Genomic DNA, 19,474 nt, shown 5'->3' with positions numbered 1-19,474 from the left:
AATAAACATGAAATTTTCTGATTTTTCAGAAAAAAATCATCATCGTGGAAATAGGATAATTTTTGAATTATTTCACCTCACATCGATAAATAATGCATTATTCAACCAAGAAAAGTTACATAAATTTAAGTTTATTCAGATAAACAATAAAAACCAAATAAAGAATTCAGAAAGTGCATTCGTGGAATTATTCAGTTCTGAAAAATATTTGTATTCAGTTTGTATCATTGATACAAACAACTTTTCTTGGTTGAATAATGCATTATTTATCGATGTGAGGTGAAATAATTCAAAAATTATCCTATTTCCACGATGATGATTTTTTTCTGAAAAATCAGAAAATTTCATGTTTATTCACAAATAATAAAAATCTGGGTTCAAATTCTCATCAATATTTCGAATATTGAGTGAATATAATATTTTCAACATTTTCTGATACTCAGCCAAAAACCAATTTTTCACAAAAAAACTTTTTTAAAAAAATACTCAATTTTATTAATTTTGAATAAGAAGTTTACAAATTTTGAATAATAAGTTTAACAACTTTGAATAATTAGTTTACCAAAATCGAATAATAAGTTGACCAATTTTGAATAATAAGTTTACCAAATATGAATAATAAATGGTGTAGTGCTTCTGGTGTTCGAGTATGCGGGCATAGGTCTTAACGCGCTCCTTTTGCAAATTGAGTTTTTGAATGTTAAAATTATGATGAATAAATAGTTCATAATTATTTAGAAACTTTTTATGGACCGATGTTTCGAAAAAAAATTTTTTTTGAAAAAAATGATTGTTGAAAAATGACCCATAAAAACATGAATTTCATTGAAAAATATTCAAAATTTAAAAAAAAGTTGTGATTTTTGCACATCAAAAGTGTTTTTATTAAAGACAAATTTATTTTATTTGTCAATTTTCACAAAAAAAATATAAATCATTAAAAGGCGCAAGCCTATTAATTCTAAAGAACGACCGGTTAATCTACAACACCTCTTGTTATGGGAGTGGACCCTTGTAATAACGGGGCTAGTCGATCAAAAATATTTTTATTTAATGATCCCGCAAAGCACAATTGGACTCGCGTCGGGAGCGATGCCTGGAATTCAGGCCGCCGGGCCAACGAGTGGTGGGGCAATCTTTACATCCCCCTCCAGTGCTTCTGCTGCGTCACAGGAAAATTTACTTCTTCCTCCTAGTTTCAATTCGCAAATAACTCAACCGGAACCTTTTTCAACGATTCCGCAGTCTTCACAATCCCAAGGTGAAGAAAGTGACAGCGACCCAGAGGATAGAATGCAAGTTATCCTAGAACGAGAGGCGGCAGATTTCTTTGGCAGCGTCTTATCTTATAAAATTTTTGACATCCCAATAGACAAGAGGGATGTAGCAGAAACGATCGAATTCTATAATTCCATTCCCCTGGCTCCGTTCATGCCTTCGTCAATTCGCAAACCCGAGTTCACGATAAAGAGGGCGTCGGATGCCCTGGATCAAGCAGGGGAACGAATTGAAAAGAAGCTCTGCCCTACCATTAAGGCCCTTCTATTGGTGAGAGGCGCAGTACACGGAGAAGCAAAGACACAAATCGAAGATGCGCTCACTCTGGTAACGGCAGCATTACAGGAAAGCAGAATAACGAGAGTGGCAGGACGGCAGGGTTTCGCTGCAGCGAAGGCATTAAGAGAGGAAATGGATGATCCCTTGCTTACAGATTACCAAAAAGAAGTTATTAAACGAGCACAGCCGATATCCACATACAGGAGCAGCATCGGAGGCCGTTCGCGTGGGAGAATCTCGCAGAGAAGGCAGTTTTTTCGGGGGGAGAACTATGCAAAACCCAACAAATGGCGAGGAAGCGGATGGAATCGAAGAAGAAACAAGAGCACAAGCAGGTTCAGAAGCCGCTCTGTGGGGAGAAAGTCCTCCCAGTAGTAAAACCAGAGGGTGTCATCGGAGGAAGAACGAGATTCTTCCTCCGGGCATGGATAGATATGCCAGTGAAGAGAATAATTTCCAACGGAATCAAGCCGAATTGGAAAGGGAAGCAAGCAAGAAAAAAACTAGAAAAAGAAGTTGCTTCAGGAAAAGGATTCATCGGCACAGAAATAGAGCGAGAAGAATGCGCGCGCTGGGTAAAGGAAGGAATTCAAGCCAGAATTCTCAGGGAGCTGAAGAAAGCAGAATTCAAATGTCTCAGCAACCTATTCTTCATCCCCAAGAAGAACAGAAAATACTGCCAAGTCTTGGATTGTCGCCCGCTGAATGCCGCGTTGAAGAACACTCACTTCAAGATGGAAGACCAACGCACTGTGGAGAAGCTTTTTCAAGAGGGAGACTTTGCAACATCATTAGACCTTTCGCAAGCATATTTCCAGATTCCAGTGAACGAATCGTTCATCCCTTACCTTGCATTCAAGCTCGGCGACAAGTACTTCGCATTCGAAGGCATGCCATTCGGAATGAAAGATGCACCACGCATCTTCACAAAGGTGATGCGAGAGGTTGTAAAGAAAGTGAGACAAAGATGGAACGTTCGCTGTGTTTCGTACCTCGACTACGTGCTTTTCCTTCACCAAGATGCAGAAGAACTCTCAAAAATTACGCAAGAGATTTCTCAGTCGTTCGAAACACTGGGTTTCATCATCAACAAAGAGAAAAGCGAGACAGCCCCCAAGCAAGTATTCACGTATCTGGGATGGATATGGAATACGAACCAGATGAGTGTGTGCTTAGAACAGGAGAGGAGGATGAGCTTGTGTGCAATGTGCAAGAGATGGACAAGGATCGCTATGAGAAACGTGCAAGTGAGAATGAGGCATTTTGCGGGATTTGTGGGATCAATCAGTGCAATCAGGTTTGTTGCACAGGACGCATCCCGGCACATGAATACGCTTTTCGAATCCCTGACCAAGGCAGTCAAGAAGGCGGGGTGGGGTGGATCATTCCGTCTCAGTACCAAAGTCTAAGGCCAAATACAACACTGGCAAACCCGTCTTCTCCTCTACAAACCACGCAAACTCAATTCCTTCCAGCCATGGCAGGCAATTCTGACAACGGATGCTTCTCCGACAGCAGCGGGAGCAACCCTGCAAATTGCTCGAAAGAAGTTAGTCTTCCACACATCATTCAGGGCGGCAGCCAGAACACAATCATCCAATTACCGGGAGTTGCTAGCAATATTACTATCACTCCGGCACTTCCGTCCACTGCTCAGGGAGCAAAGAATGAAGCGCCTGCTGATCAGATCGGACAACACGTCAGCAGTTTTCAACATCAATCGTTGGGGAGCAGGAAGGAATCTGAGATGTCTATTGAAGAAGATTCACAGCCTTGTGACAAAGGAACAGCTAGTGGTGAAAGCAGTTCATATTCCGGGAGCGAACAATATTGAAGCAGACGCTCTGTCTCGCCTGGAGCGAGCGGGAGACTACCAAATAAACAACGAAGCCATGGAAGAAGTTCTGCAGAAAATGAGGGTGCAACCAACCATCGACGTGTTCGCCTCAAGACGAAACCACAAACTAAAAAGGTGGTGCGGACCAGGAAGCCACATATGCGAAGACGGTCTCGCATGGAAGTGGAGTCAGGAGATAGTTTGGGCCCATCCTCCAATTCCGCTTTTGCTTCCGACGCTTCGGAAGATAGCAGCAGAGAAAGCGAGAGCAATTCTGCTCCTACCGAATTGGAGAGGGCAGGTGTGGAATCAGCTCTTGGACAAGTTAATGACGCGTTGCATAATCTGGAATCACAGCAATTATTGTTTGAAGCCTGGAATGGGAATGACTCAAGCGGGTGCAACGCTTCCACCGGGACAGTACATGGCAGCAAAGTTATGGTAAGACAGAGAGGTGAACAGTTTAACTTCAGAACAGCAGAGAGAAACAACATTGACAATAGAATTGCCTTGGAAGTGAAAGGGAGCGTGTGCGAGACGACATGGACAGTTTGCACTTATGGCTATGCATTATTAGGCAAGCTCACAGGTTTTCCGGATGGGATTGATTGCCCGAAGGAGTGGAGCAGTTGGATAAAAGGTTGTTGCCTCAGTTTTATTTCTTTAAGGGACAACGGAATTTCTTGTTCTGTGTTAAGTCAAACACGCTCAGCTATGTCACTCATTTCAAAGCTCGTGTTCGATAAAGACTTGGGAGAAGCAGCAATTGTGAACTCTATTTTCAGATCGTTTGCCAGAAGTCATATCCCTCGAACATTGAATAGGTTAATGTGGTCGCCAAATCAATTTTTTTATTTCTATGAAAGACAACCTACGAATGAGCAGCTCACCTTTTATGAACTCACATTAAAATGCATCGTTTTATGCATGTTATTTTCATCGTGCCGCTTTGCTGAGTTAGCAGCCATCTCCATTGAACGTTCAATTGTTACGCAGGAGGCAATCTACCTTAACACGAAGATGAAGACACAATTGCAAAGGTCGTTCATAACTATCGCAGCCATGCGCCCGGATCAAGAAAAAATTTGCCCCTATAGAGCAGTCTTGGAATTGTGGAGGAGGGTGAAAGAGACATATCCTCACAATGACACATTCCTTCTTAATACTGTGGTGAAAACCCCACTTACAGTTAATGGAGTGAGAAAGCTGGCAAGGCGGGCGATGGACCGGGTTGGGATTCCTGCTGAATTCAGACCTTACACATTAAAAGCTGCTTCTATTTCAGCTTACTCCTTAAAGGGGGTGCCAGAGGTGCTTATCGCGCATCACGCAAGGTTGTCGCCCGCAGCACATACACCTTCACGATCATATTTCAAGTCAAATATATCATCCGGAATGCAGCAAATATTTGCTAGACCTTTCCCGGAAGCCTTCTCCCCTCAGTTGCCCCTCAACCCAATGCAAATGTTCCAACAGGCACTAGTCCCTCAGCCTCCAAAATCCATATCATCAGAAATGAGATGTTCCTTGGAGTTTAATCCACAACCGCCTTTGGCAAGACAGCCTGGTGAAATGCCCAGCATAACACTTAACACAACTGGTCAGGCGGGCTGTCTGCTCCCAGTATCCCCTTCTCATGCAATTGCCACAACATCAAGTACTCAAAATGAACTGGATTCAAATGCAATTGATCAACTGCGAGAGGAAAAGATTGGAAAAATAGAGACAACGGTGACAATAAGAGAGAGGGAAACAGTAAGATCAAAGGAGATTACTTTTATAAGTGATGGAGTACCGAAGCCCAATTAATGTTACTCCCATAACAAGAGGTGTTGTTGATTTGGTTGTTCTTTACGAATAAAAAGAAAAATTAATTAAATATCCTTGATCTAACCCACAATAAATTTACTTATTTGATGAGATTTTAAGTAAACAATTTTGAGTGACAGTTATTGTAATTTTCTTTTATACGTAAATAAGCAATATTAATATGAAACATAAAACATTTTAATGGAAAACATGTTTTTATGAATTTGATAATTTTGTTTAATCGTTGATTTGATTATTATTCGTGAATTATGTGAAGAATATATTTATAACTTAAATCATTATTTGAAACGGGTTTATCTGCTTGATTGCCTTTTATGTTAAATGTTTTTCTAATCGTTGTAGCATTTCATACTCTCTTTTATTGAATGTGTTAATATCATTTGCTTCAAAGATAAATAAATAGTTGAATGTCTTGTTTTCAATAAAAAAATTGTTATGATAATATAACGATGTCATTTCTTTCTCTTTTTTTGAACTTAAATTCAATTTTTTCATTTTTCTGCCGAATTAGTGTTTTAATGATTAATAATATTTAATTATTATAAAATTAGCAAAAATACGGTTAGAGAATAACAATGAAGCATAGCTGTCAATAATCAAAGATATTCATTTAACAAATTCAGAACCCAAATCACTTCGGCAAATGCAGATCTGCCAAATGGCTCATCAGCCCACATCTTTTCTATCATCTGAATCAATTCTTCTTCGATTCCTTCTGTCAGCTGTCGCATTCCATCCCTCGTCATCACCTGCACTTCCTCGGTGTTAGACTCGCTCAAAGGCACTTCTCCTATTGTCGTTTCTAAAAGCTTAGGTCCAAGAGTGAAAACAACTACCTTTTCAATTCCATCATCTTCCACTTCCTCATTTTCATCGCATTCATCTCCCATTTCTGGAGCCTTCCATCGCTTCATTTCCTCTTTCTCCTTTTCATCAGTTAGCCCTTCTGTCAATACGAATATTTCATTTGTTTCTTCCTCAATAAAGATTGAATATGGACACAACTGCCTCTCCAATATTTCCACTCTTTCATCTCCGACTGAAATCAAATACTCAAACAGCTCTGCCACAGCCAAAACCACTTCCTTCCCATTGCAATTCCATTTTCAAAAAATCTTCTGACCTTGATATTAATAACATTGAATCCTATCTTTCCATTGGTTAATGCCCCACTCTCAAATGAGATTGAACAGTTCGTCATGTTGATTGTTGATGTTGAGTGAATGAATGCACTTTTCCTTGATTTCAACTGACCTTTCACAACAAATGAAAGTCTGCTCATTGCCAGTGAACTCGAACATCCAACAAGATAATCTTGAGTGGCTGATGCTCCATCACTCACATTCACAAGAATTCTCTCTCCCTCTTCCGATGATTCTATTCTGCCTGAAATACTCACCCCAAATGATGGTCCTGTTATTTCCTTGGTTATTGACGAAGGTGAGATAACCTCTATTTCATTGTCAGTGCTGCTCATTCTTGAGTTCGCACAATAATCAACTGTCAAACACCTGAATTCATCAAATCCACAATGGTTGTGATCCATCCCATTTCTGCCACTCCCATCAACAATCACCTTTGTACCCATTGAGCACAAATACACAAACAGTGGAATCACTCCACTTTCTTCCCCATTTTCACTCCCACTCAACTTCAACACATCTGATGGAATTGTCAGTGGAGTGGAAAAATGCAAATGAACTGGTATTCACTTTTGACTCCAAAAACACTCCACTCCCACAATCAACAAACACATCCTTCCCATATGTTGCAACATTCCCATTCACTTTCGAAAACTTCACATTCTGCCCAATTGTCAATCCACACCCTCCACTCTCCATCATCACAAACATCCCTCCTCCTCTCCCTCCATTCCCTCCATTATTCTCTGCCTTATTCCCATCAATCACACTCGTTCCACTCACAACCACTTTCCCATTTCCCTTCAATCCAACATATATTCCTCCTCCCTTTCCACCACCACAACTGCACCCATTCACATTGCATCCATCAATTGTCAATGTTCCACTCGTTCCAACTGTTCCTTTCATCCATCCTCCATCTCCCTCATTCTTCACAACTCCACTGATATTGCATCCTGAACATATCACACTTGTCATTCCTTCACAAAATTCAATCGCCGAATGGTCATTGAATGCCAGCCCTTCCTCCATCGCTAACAGATCCATTTTCAGACTCCCGCTCTGCGCATTCACAAAACTGTATCTAAAGGACACACTCGATGTGCTCTCTGATGAATGAGCAACTGAACAGTCTGTTAGTGTGAGTGATGAGCTTGTCAAACCAATGAGCGATGTTGCACTTGACAACAGAAATGGAATTTGGAACCCAATGTTCTTGATTGAACTCGCACTCTGAACATTTATCAAACACGATGATGTCATTCCACTCGGCACTCTCACATTCACATTCGTCTTGTTAATCCCACAATACACCTCCCATTCATATGACCCTGCCATCGAAACAACTTCTCCCAGCTCAAACCCTGAATCCAACACAATATTCTTCTTTGACAAACTGAATCTGTTCTCTGCTGCCTTTGTGATCGTTTTGCATGGAAAATACTCAAACCCACAAAACCACGAGTCGTATCCTCCACACCCATTTTTCTTTATCTCCACATGTGCTGCTCCTGAAAATGTGTCAAGAAACACATTCAATGGGAATATTCCCATTCCTCCCTCATTCCGGTCATATCCCATCAGCTCATCATATATAGAAACATTTCGCGAGATATTCAGCTTTGAGGTTGTTATTGCCCCACTCACCAGCCTGTTCCCATTCACAAACACATCTTTCCCTCCCAATGTTGCACTACAGCCAACAAAACTCACTGATGTTATTGTAAAATCAAATGAATTATCTGCCAGATACAGCATTACCACTCCTCCATATTCTCTACACTTCGTTTTATTGAATTTCGTAGTTCCTCCACTGTGTGATGTTGATGTTCCAATGCGAGAATTTCTTGTTGAAGAAGCCAACTCAACCTTTATCCCTCCTCCATTCACATTCGCACGCTCACACCCTTCCATCGTTGTGTTCCACACCACAAATGTCTCCCCTCCCCTCACACTCTTTGCCATCACCACTCCATCACCTGTTGTACGATTCACATTCCGAATTGTCACATTCCCCAACAAACTCTCTCCTTGTACAGATTCTTCTGTTGATGGCTCTACGAACAGAGGTTGACCCATTTTCATATTTTTTATCTCAACATCTATCATCTTTAATTGCTTCAGTGCCACTTCAAACACACACTTCGTCATTCCACTCCCTCCTGATGTGGAAGAATTAATCGCCACATCCTCCAGCGAAAGAGTCCCGCTTCCCAGTGATACCGCAAACATATTTTGCAATGGACTTCTGATAGAGTTGTGATCGATCCCCACATGCTCCACCTCCAGTTTACCAGAAGATATGCTAAACAGCGTTGTTGAAGAGGTCGAAAGTGCTCCTGTTCCAATCGAACTTTTTTCTTTGCCTGTTCCAATGACTGAGATCTTCTTTGTCCCAATATCAATTGTTGATGTCTCGCTTTGATGATTCCCTTCCATCAGCGTGAATGTCAAGCTAATCTGCACCTCACACATCTCAAGCGCTTTCCTCACTGTTTTGCATGGAATTGTTGTATTAGCCCCACACAGCTCATACAAGTCATTTCCATCAACAGAGACATATATCGTCTTGTCCTTCAGCCAATCCTTCTTTTCTGTATGTTGACTAATCCAATTACTTCCATTGTAATGTTCATAAAATAATCTCCTATCATCAGCATTTGTGGTATAGCACTCGTTGAACGGACATCCAGAATCCAAAAAATGTTTGTGATAATCTGCATACGCAAAATCATGTTCGCGTGGAGGATTGGCTGAGCATTTGCATTCGTGGAAGAACAAAAAAATAACAATAGATCCTATCATTTGGCGTTGTTGATTGACTTGGATTAAAATCCAATCCTCAGCCAAACGATACAGTTGAGCACGAAATGAACTGGAGGCTCCTCATTTTGAATGCAGCTGATACAGCAACACAATACATCCCTCTGCCATTCGAATTTGTTATTGAGCACAAAGCGAATGAGCGCTGAAACACACACACGCTTTTCCTTTACAGTTTTCTGTTCCAACAAAGATTGAAATTTTTTGAAATTTCCCTGAAAGAAGTCTTTTCTCGGTGAACTGCTTTGAATTTTGATTTTTATACAATTCTGTGGATCTGTTAATTAAATAATAAAAAGATTGAACGTTCGTTCCTCGTTCCACAAATGATTCTTCTTTCATTGAGAAAACCCTTCAAATAATGCATATCATCTGATTTATCCACGGTTCAAAAAATATCATTTTGAATTTTAGAAAAATTTCATGTAACACTATACAATCTCAAATGCTGTTATTCAGGACAACAGATTAACATTTTTTAATTAATGACCATAACTGTTAAACAACAATTTTTGGAATTGAACATTCATGTGTCTATAATATCTATTTATCAAATTATGTTCTGATTTTTCAGCACATACGAATTGACAAAAAGGATCATAAAAAATTTTGTTGAGGGATTAATTGGAATAAACTTGGTCTTTCTAGAATAAATTTTTCTTATTCCAATACCATCTATTTGAATAAGTTATTGTTATTCGAATAAAACCTTTCTATTCGCATTGTATCTAATGAGATTTTTATCTTAATACATATATTGAGAATATTGTTTTGTTTTTCTATTCAAATAATTATTACGATGATCCACGTTATTATGCTACAAAATAATTGAATTTTTAATCGCCAATATCACAACAAGACCATATCAAAATTAATATAAACGAATGTTTTATTTTTTGATGGTTTGCTTTTTTGGTTTTCATGAGATTTATTGTCTTTTCAAAATTACAAAAAGATCATCAATTTATTACAATTTTAAAAATTTCGATGAAATAATTAATGTAAATAACAAGAAACAACAACACATCCGCTCTTTTTGGAAAATGCAGATAAAAAAAGTTATTTCTTCGTAGATAAATGGACCCAAAAGAGTGGAGAATGTTGTGTTCATTCGTTTTCACTCACTGGATAACATTTACGAATTAAGAAAGACAGAAAAATAAAATTGTTTTCTAAATAAGAGTTGACAAAAGCCTTTTTTGTTGAAGTTAAAATATATAAATATTATCAAAGTTTGCAATAATTTTTGTCACTTTTATTGATATTTAAATTGAACTGAATGTCTTTTGCAGGAAGCCTGAAAATAATAAAAGAAAAATTGAAGAGCTCAAAGAAATATTCAATAGAATAGTTTTTTTAGCGCCTGTTGCATTCAAAAAGATGTTATTGGATATATCTTCTGAGCATTAATAATGAGGAGCTATTGTTGATTCACAGAAAGAATAATTGCGAAAAAATGTTTTGAGAAGAAAAAGTTTGTTCTGATTTTTATGAATATATGTTTGCAAATTGCAGATCATAAGAATTTCTTCTTTTTCTGATAAAAATTTGATTTCTATCTTCAATTTTGTTTTTCGCATGAAAAAGGCAATCTTGAAAGCACGAACAAAAAGTTTCCTTTAAATTTATTGTAATAACATCTTCAACTGATTAAAAGTTAACATTTTTTCTTTGAAGATTTGATGCAATTACTTCATTTTCAAGTCCAGTTGATTAGGCAGTCTGTTCATTGCTTTGTCAGAAGCAAATTGCGGTTCTTCAGGATTTCTTGTTCATCTAACTATGAAGAGTGAATGAAAAAAAGGAAATACAAAAAAGTTAGTTGAGGAAAAGGAAGTGACAGCTGCTCAGGTTTTATTCAGAAAGTTACAAAATACGTTGCAATCCATCAACGAAATGAATGATCTGCTCTTCTCATTGGAAAGCGGCAGCTCCCTCAACATTTTCTTCTCCTAAATCTTTGTGCCGAGCATTTCATTCAACCCAACTGCTAATCAGGCTCAGACATTTCATCCATCTCATCATCAACAGTTGTCACTTCAGCAAGTGATGATGATGATGACAGCGACTCTCTGCCTTTATCAGCATTTGAGGATGATTCAGACAACAGCAAAGAGTGCTTGAGATGGAAGGCGCCAGAGCTGCTCATCAACAAAAAGATGGGGGCAACAAAGGAATCAGTTGTGTTCTCGAAAGGGATAATGCTGTGGGAGCGCCTGATGCTGGAGATCCCGTTTGGAGAGAATGAGGCAGATGTGGTGGGGCAGAAGATTGTGAATGGGAAGAGGGCAAGTATCGACAGGATCTGCAGTTCGTCTTTTGCCAGCGTGGCAAAGGAATGCTGGTCACGTGCAACTGAAGAGCGGCTTTCACTTGCAAGTCTGAAGCAGGAGTTTATCCAGCGCTTCCCAGCAGGCTCCGTTATGCTCACAATGTCTAATTCCATGGACTTAGAGTCCGACACCGATTATGGATTCAGTGGAAGCTTCCTTCCCCAATCTGCCACTGCATCAAATGCAACAATAACAGTAACAGCAGCAGCAGCAACAACAACAACACACAAACACACAACACAATTTCTGAGCAAGCATGCTCCTAATGATTCCTCGATTCAGTAACACTCTTGGGCCTTGCTTACAGGGAAAAGCTTATTTTCTGCTATTCGCTCATAGGATTCAAAATGATACAATTTCCAAGAATGCTTCAAAGCAAGTCTTTGTCACAAGACTGAAATTACAGACTTGCTAAAATTTATTTAGATCTATATTGCAACATCGGATAGGACATCATTCGGTGGATTCCATTGGGTTCAAGAATAATCTGAGACAATCAGCAGATGTTAACAAGCAATAACATTATGAAAAGAAGTTGATAGATAAAAATGAAGTGCTATCAGAACACATCTTATCAACAGAAAAAAAGTTGTACATATGAATGAAACGATCTCAATAATAATGAAGGATAAGAAAGTTCTGAAACAGGTGGAATAAATAGTTGGAAATTCTTTTGCAGCTTGGATGCTTCACATCAGTTGTTGTGATATCCTTGTACATTTATTGTGTTTTGATAAAAGTTTGATGCTTCATTTTTATTTTTTTAGGATCTCTTTTCCTATGGTCTTTGAACAATTAATCAATAAAACTTTCTCAATTTTGCTTTATTTTTTAATCGTGATCTCAATTTATTAGAATGCAAGCTTTCACATATTTTTCCGAACTTTATTTTCCTCTTTATTTTCAAATAAATATCTTTCGATTGTTTTCGCTATGTTTTCCATAAAAATAACTGCAATTCTCTTCTTTTCAAGAAATCTTTTCCTTATTGCTGAATTGAAAGCATATTGGTTCAACTTCGTTAACATTCAATAAATATACTTTCGTTGGATGAAGCATATATAAAAGAGAGTTTATTCTTTTGATTATTTGAAGCTATTGCATCTTGGCATAGTCGATATGATAAAAAATATTAATTGCTTTTCGAGGAGGAAAAATGATTACAATGTTCTGTCGAAGCTGTTATTCCAAACCTAAAAATCCATCAAAAAAATGCCCGAACCACTTCAATCACACTTCTTGATACCAAATCTTGCTTTCCCGTTAAAGAATAAATATTTTTCTAATTAATAATTCATAAAGAAGATAGAATCCTTCGAAGCGTTTTATTTTCTTTGCCACCAACAGGTTCTTAAAAAATAGTAACAACTGAATCACATAAAACAACAAAAATAATTCAAAAAAATGAAAAAGAAACGTCTTAATGTGTTCACGCAGATTCTTGTTAAATGCAAATTTTCGCAATATTATTTATTGCGCTGACATTTGCCTTCTGATGAGCATTCACAACCAATTGCAATATTCTTCATGTTGAATCTTTTTAACTAAATAGGCTTTTTGATTGAAAATGTTCTTCACTCTTGAATGTCAAACTTCCTATTGAAGCAATTTCATTTTTCTACTATTAGCTTTTAACCAATGCTCATGGAGAAATTTTGAATTGTAACCAACAAGTTAAGTTCTTTCATATCCTCTTTGCTACGCAACATTTGAAATGTAAATACCAAAAATCAAATCGCAAACACAATAAGAAGAATAAGTGGCGAAAAGAGATAAGTTCATTAGTGTTTATGGTGTATAGCTGAGTTCACCATTTCAATACAGATTTAGTTAAAACTGCGAAATCCCTATAAAAACGAATATCGATAAACATTACAAAACGGACAATCCTTTCTCCTCATTTCAATTTTGCTGTTGAAGATATTCATCAAATAAAAATTGTGTGAGAAAACAATTAACAAAAGGAGTATATGAATTAGTGAAAGTTCCATTCGACAAATTGATCTGTACTACCGACTGATCTTTCCTACAGACTGATCTTTGTCGTTTGACTGATCTCAACTAAGATCTGTCGATTGCCCATTAAATTTTCATTCTCGGCTATTTAAATAAAAAGGTATCTTTTGCTTTTTCATTATTAGAAAATATTTATTTTTGTTATTTCGAAAAATCAATGAAATCAGAAAAATGAGTTAATAATATTTTTTTAATTTATTATGTTGATCAAAAAGTTCTGTTACGTTTTTGTCGGTCGACCTGTCGAGATCCTTTGCGAAAAGTCGGCATGTCGCAAAGGCCTAATTTATATATAATAATTTATTCACTTTTATTTTTTTTTTTGATTATTTCTGAATATAACAAAATTATTTTTTTGTAAGATCAATATTAGCATTATTTTATTAAAGGATTGATAAAATGAAGGAAGCTTTGGTTCCCAAAGAAAAGCATGAACAATCTCTTCATCCTTGCTACAATGTTGCACAGTTGTTTTTTATTTGCGTATCAATTGCTTTGGGCATTGTCCTCACCATTTTAGCATCAATAAAGCTGCATTATAATGAAGACACCAAATATATATCTTATAGCTTGCATCCATATAAATGGGCTGTTGATATTTCTATGCCTCATAAAGATCAAGCTCAGCGAGGTACTTGCTGGTATGCTTTAAAAACTACTAACTGCAAATATTTGTCAATATTTTGAATTTTAGGGCTCAATCACTTATTGGCTTTTTGGAGCATTCATATCGCGAAAATGGCATTAAACGAGGATTTCTTACAAAAGACGAATACGTTCCTTTTTCGGTGCAGGCATATGGACTTGAGATTGTTAAGGAATGCCAAAAATTTGAAAACTTGAAAATATGTAATGAATTGGATTCAGGCCCATTTTCTAACTCTACAGAAGGAGGAGAGGCAGTTTGGGTTTGTAATGGTTAACTTGATGGTTTTTTTCATAAAGCAACAATTCGCTCCATTTTTAGTTATATTATTTACCAAATTTGTACACGAAACTATATCCTGAATCGCTTTGTACTTACAAACCGGATGTTAAAGAGGAATGGGACTGCCCGAATCTTAATGAATCAACAAAAGGAACAAATCCAATTCGTTTTTCAATCAAAACGATGAACACAAGCTACAGTGTGGAGGATACAAAACGACTTCTTTTGAAAAAGAAGATTTCACTGATCATGTCAACCAATGTGCCAGACAACATACTGTACATTCCTTGTAATGTGGCAGCCAAGGGAGAAGACGAAACGTATTCTGTAATGTGCGAAACTTCAAAGGAGCGTGTTCCGTGCCCGTATTACATTAACAAACTCCGGAAAGGCGACCAGTGCTTGAAACTGGAGGGCTACGACTTCATCACATCCGACGGTGAATGGTTCCTATTTTCCCGTTTCGTGGCAGGCGGGGGCCACGAGATGAAGATTGTGGGGTTCAACGACGAGTGGGTGTCTCGTGAAGGAAGAAAAGGCGGGTTTATTCTTGAAAACAGCTGGGCAACAGGGTCGCATTCAATCGCCTTCTGGATGCAGCAGAGGTCAACATGGAACGAGCGAATGGTGTGTCCGAATGCAATGGACTTTCAGAACTGGTTCACATGCGCTTCGGAGAATTCGGAGGCGCCGCATAATAAAGGGACAATGAATGGAGATTCAACAGCAAAAGGAAGCGACTCGAGAAATCATGCAAGATTGAGCAGAAAAATTGCTTCTGCAATTGAAAAGACCCAAAGAAAGCAATTGAATGAAATGAAGAAGCATCCTCACCTCAAAGACATCACAAGCGTTTATGAGAAGCGCTTTGCTCGAAGTGGAAGACGCTTTAATTCCAACGGCAATTCAAGCAATGAAGAAATCGACATTTCAATGTGTCTTGACGCAGACTCAGTGAATCATGTGATAGACGTGATGAAGCAGCCAACAGAGTTTGAGTGCACAGCCAAAGGGGCGCAGGTCACCGGCTGTGACAGCAACACAAAACGCTATTTCTTCATGGGCAGCTCGGCTGATAAGAATCACTTGGTGAACTTGTATTTTGCTGCAGCGAAGCGCGAAGACACAAAGCAAGTAGAGCTCTTTACAGTAAACGGAGTGCCTGCTGAAAGTGTGAGAAGATACTTCAAACCGATCAAAGAGCAGTCAGACAGATTGGCGAATGAGGTCGACAACTGCGGATATAATATGATGTATGAAGTTCCAAAGGGTGGAAAGAGGAAATTTATTTATTTGTTTAAAACATTAATAATAAATAATTTATAAGATCATTTATTTTTATTTATTTATTTTCTATTTATTTTCTTATTTTTTATATCCATTTTTTTTTTTTTTTTTGAATACAAATGCATATTTTAATTCTTCCGACTGATCCATCTATTCTTTTCTAACAGGCCGTATTCATTCCTTGAAGAGTCATCTCGGCATTCGGGGACATGGTCCTCCAACTATTTAGACGTTGAGTGGGATGACAGTAGCTACTTGGCAAACAAGAAGTCCTACCCGCAATATGACTACAGCTGGCTGGAGAAGAGCCAGACGAAGCAGAAGGAGTGGCAGTTTGAAGGGCCTTTCCCTTTCACAAAGCCAGAAAACCTGAAAACTGGCCTGTAATTTATTTCGATACGCCAAATCTGTTTTTGTGCAGCAAAGGAATGGTTATTGATTGCTTGTCAATTCATTCGCATAACGAAACCATCTATTAGAACTGGATTTTATTCAAAATACAATTTTCTTTTAGACATTTGATGTGAATGATGGTTTTCGAAATGCTGTCAGTTTTTATTTCTTCTTTGATCGTGATATTCATATATGCAGGGGAAGCCTAATCCCTGTGAGAGTTTGTTTATTGTTTTTGATGTTCATTTGTGTTTGCACAAATTTAGATTTAAAAAAAAAAATTTGGTTTTCAATCATCATTGAAAGGAAATAGTTTGAAAGAGAATTTTCAACAAGAGAATGTATTTGTATTTTGTTTTTTTTCAAATTTTTATTTTTTTATGAAACACGAGTGCATTCTTTGTTGTTTTCAGTTCATTTTATTATATGGAGGTCTTTTTATTCTAACAAAGTTTTCTATATTTTTATTTGCTCTTGGAGTGTTGAAATTTGAAGAATTGATAATTAATATATTTCTGTGATAGTTCAAATGTTATACAAACACACGTAACTTAAATTGAAATCGTTTTAACTTTTTTAGAAATCTATTACATATATTTTATGAATGACTAACTTTCATAACTGATATACAACCAATTTTAAATTTCCTCCTGAATTTTATGAAAATAATAAAAGTTATTCATCATTTAATGAAAGAGCTTTTCGTGAATAAACTCTTTGAGTCGAAACAAATTAGGGTGATTTATTAACCCGAACTTTTTAATAACCCGGACTTTTTTTTTAATAATAAGTTGATTTTTCCCACTTTTTATATTTTTTTATATTGTTTTCAGTAAATAAGGAAAAATCAGCAGTTTGAAATTAAGATTAAATTACAATTCCTAATCTCTGATAAGGGTGTGGGTTAGCTCCTCCATCTCTGATTAGTGCCTCCACTGAGGAGATTAGGTAATAGCAATGGGGCTAATCAAGTTAGAATTTAATCGAAAATGTTTTTTTGATTTTTTTTCATTTTAAAAAAATTCATTTAAAAAAATAAAAAAAGATCATTGCCAGAATATTTTTTTAATGAGTGTTGTGAAAACCAAAAGAGAACGTGGACAGTTAATTCTTCGAGAAAAAATGATGTCATTTGAATATCGAAGAATTGAAAACCGATTAGAACGCATGGCACGTATTGTTGTTGATGGACATGTCAGAATCGTTGATGCAATAAATACCAAAGAGTTCTCTCGTTCAGCAATAATTAGAGCAGTTTCAGCAATTGAAAGCGGCAGAGCTGTTGCAAAACCTGGCAGGCCAGAACTGTTCAATGAAGAGGACAAAAACATTATTGTTGGAGTTATTAAAATCGAAAGTTTATCCGGAACAAGTTTAAATGCAAAGAAAACAAGAGAATTAGTTCGATTACACATTTATTTATCTTTCGTTTTTAATAATAATTATTTTTCAGATGGAATCCGTCCTTTCCGACAAAAAAGATGATCAGAGACTGATGTTGATGAAAACACCAGTGTGTCCAAATCATATCCATATCTATTTGCAAAAAGGAATTCTGAGCTCAAAGCGTCCATTCCCAGAAATGAGGATATCCAACGTCTTTCAGTATCCAATCAACAAGCTCTTCTTCATTTCTACGAGCTTCTGCAAAATCTTCACAATTCTCATCATTATTCACCTTCTTTAATCTTTAACGCCGATGAATCTTCACTCCGCTTATCGGATTCCTTCAAAACTCTTGTGATTCACCCCACAGGAGTTCCAGCTGGATTTCACACAACATGCACAAACATGCCAAATGCCACTTTGGTTGTCGCAGCTGCTGCAGGTGGATATTCTCTAAAAAGCGTTGTGTTGTGGCCATGTCACAAATTACCAAAGGAAATGCGAGTTCAACTGAGCGCATCCATTGATATTTGGAATAACAACGATGGATGGATGACGGAAAGCATATGTCAAAGATATGCAGAAGAGGTTTTATTAACTGGAATCATCGAAAGAAGGAAAATATTGATGAGAACCAATGAAAGATGTCTTCTGCTTTTGGATTCTCACTCTTCTCGGGCTCAGCCTGACATATGGCAGAAATTTGCTGATAACAACATAGACGTCGTCACTTTTATTCCTCACAGTTCACACATCACACAACCTCTTGATCGTGGTGTGTTTGCAGTCTTCAAGAAATGCATCAACTCTCTGTGCTCTGTGCCACAAGATTCTTCCATTTCTCTTCGACGTGAGGCCATCTCCAACGTTCTTCCACAAGCTCTTCAGACAGCATTACTTCCTGCAACTGTTGTTTCTTCGTTCAAGAAAAGCGGCGTGCTTTCAAACGAGTGGCATTCAGTACTATCAACACTTCCAAATGAACCATCAGTGACACTGAAAAAGAAAACACATAGGTTTGATTTTTTTGGAAAAATTATTACTGAACAAAAATTTCCTGAAGAATGGAAAAAAGAAAAGGAAATGAAAGAAGATATGAAAAGAAAAGAAAAGAAAAAAGAAAACGAAGAAAAAATTCTTTTCGCAGCTGAAAAGCCCAAAAAAAGAAAATTTCGCAAATCAGACATTTTGAATGATGATGTTTTGGACGATGAATCAAATCATAAAAATTCCAGAAAAATTATGAAGAGAGAACTTGTTGACCATATATATTATTAATCATTTCAATTTTTGTTATCAAAATATGATTGCTTGAAAAAAAATTTTTTTTATTTCGAACCAAAATAAAAAAAAAGTTCGGGTTTATAAATCACCCAATATGAAGAGAGCAAATTAAACATTGATGAAAGCAATTCAAAAAATAGGAAAAAAAATGCTTTTCAACAGATGATATAACCAATTCTCTTGAATATTTGGAGGAACAACGGAAAATTTGGAATCTTCAGGGGAATACAAAATAATAGGAAAGGTTTACGGAAATAAAAAATCGAGTGTTTTGAATAAAAGGATTATTATAACAAAAAATAATGTCTTCGTATCCTTCTTCTTCCATCTTGACGAGGATCATCCTTTTCATCTTCTTCCATTTCAGTTTGCCGCTTTCTTCAACAGTTGCTGCTTTCATTTTTAATGCAGTAATCAAAACAAACCTCAGATAGCTCTCCAGCAAACAATCTTTCAAAGTTGGGCGAAAGAATCCATTCAACACAAAATCAAATGCTCCACCGCTCAGCAGATAGCTGGCGCTCACTGGCAATTCATTATTCGCCAAAGTTTCAAAAAGATTAACACAGCGAGCAACCACAAGTTGATGGTCATTTATTTCTCGATTGCATAGTTCAACGAAATAATCAACCAAAAAGTGATGTTCGTTTTCGTGCAA

General features: G+C 37.1%; 8 protein-coding genes across 8 annotated transcripts; 6 read left to right on the top strand and 2 right to left on the bottom strand.

Annotated features, from left to right (window-relative positions):
* Window positions 1-1,053: 1,053 nt before the first annotated feature.
* MONOS_1464 (uncharacterized protein) lies at window positions 1,054-1,932 on the top strand (the record flags this gene model as incomplete). The annotated part of the gene is made up of 1 exon (XM_067867456.1): window positions 1,054-1,932. One exon carries the CDS (start codon window positions 1,054-1,056, stop codon window positions 1,930-1,932), a length of 879 nt encoding a protein of 292 aa, XP_067729020.1.
* A 187-nt stretch (window positions 1,933-2,119) lies between these two features.
* On the top strand, window positions 2,120-3,391 carry MONOS_1465 (uncharacterized protein; the record flags this gene model as incomplete). Its single annotated transcript, XM_067867468.1, has 1 exon — window positions 2,120-3,391. One exon carries the CDS (start codon window positions 2,120-2,122, stop codon window positions 3,389-3,391), a length of 1,272 nt encoding a protein of 423 aa, XP_067729019.1.
* Window positions 3,392-3,571: 180 nt separating this feature from the next.
* On the top strand, window positions 3,572-5,203 carry MONOS_1466 (uncharacterized protein; the record flags this gene model as incomplete). Its single annotated transcript, XM_067867479.1, has 1 exon — window positions 3,572-5,203. One exon carries the CDS (start codon window positions 3,572-3,574, stop codon window positions 5,201-5,203), a length of 1,632 nt encoding a protein of 543 aa, XP_067729018.1.
* A 617-nt stretch (window positions 5,204-5,820) lies between these two features.
* On the bottom strand, window positions 5,821-6,701 carry MONOS_1467 (uncharacterized protein; the record flags this gene model as incomplete). Its single annotated transcript, XM_067867491.1, has 2 exons — window positions 5,821-6,305; window positions 6,479-6,701. The coding sequence occupies 2 exons, from the start codon at window positions 6,699-6,701 to the stop codon at window positions 5,821-5,823; spliced, it is 708 nt and encodes a 235-aa protein (XP_067729017.1).
* Window positions 6,702-6,861: 160 nt separating this feature from the next.
* MONOS_1468 (uncharacterized protein) lies at window positions 6,862-9,171 on the bottom strand (the record flags this gene model as incomplete). Its single annotated transcript, XM_067867503.1, has 1 exon — window positions 6,862-9,171. One exon carries the CDS (start codon window positions 9,169-9,171, stop codon window positions 6,862-6,864), a length of 2,310 nt encoding a protein of 769 aa, XP_067729016.1.
* A 1,508-nt stretch (window positions 9,172-10,679) lies between these two features.
* On the top strand, window positions 10,680-11,807 carry MONOS_1469 (putative Protein tyrosine and serine/threonine kinase; the record flags this gene model as incomplete). Its single annotated transcript, XM_067867513.1, has 2 exons — window positions 10,680-10,689; window positions 11,188-11,807. The coding sequence occupies 2 exons, from the start codon at window positions 10,680-10,682 to the stop codon at window positions 11,805-11,807; spliced, it is 630 nt and encodes a 209-aa protein (XP_067729015.1).
* Window positions 11,808-13,916: 2,109 nt separating this feature from the next.
* MONOS_1470 (putative papain family cysteine protease domain containing protein) lies at window positions 13,917-16,902 on the top strand. The gene is made up of 4 exons (XM_067867525.1): window positions 13,917-14,179; window positions 14,233-14,446; window positions 14,506-15,719; window positions 15,921-16,902. Exons 1-4 carry the CDS (start codon window positions 13,938-13,940, stop codon window positions 16,138-16,140), a joined length of 1,890 nt encoding a protein of 629 aa, XP_067729014.1. The 5' UTR covers window positions 13,917-13,937; the 3' UTR covers window positions 16,141-16,902.
* Window positions 16,903-17,313: 411 nt separating this feature from the next.
* On the top strand, window positions 17,314-18,810 carry MONOS_1471 (putative DDE superfamily endonuclease; the record flags this gene model as incomplete). Its single annotated transcript, XM_067867537.1, has 2 exons — window positions 17,314-17,503; window positions 17,903-18,810. The coding sequence occupies 2 exons, from the start codon at window positions 17,314-17,316 to the stop codon at window positions 18,808-18,810; spliced, it is 1,098 nt and encodes a 365-aa protein (XP_067729013.1).
* Window positions 18,811-19,474: the final 664 nt, after the last annotated feature.

The sequence above is a fragment of the Monocercomonoides exilis genome, assembly GCF_001643675.1.
Source record: "Monocercomonoides exilis strain PA203 chromosome Unknown scaffold18-1597598, whole genome shotgun sequence".
Classification (NCBI taxonomy): Eukaryota; Preaxostyla; order Oxymonadida; family Polymastigidae; genus Monocercomonoides; species Monocercomonoides exilis.
This window is presented reverse-complemented; position numbering and strand designations above follow the sequence as displayed.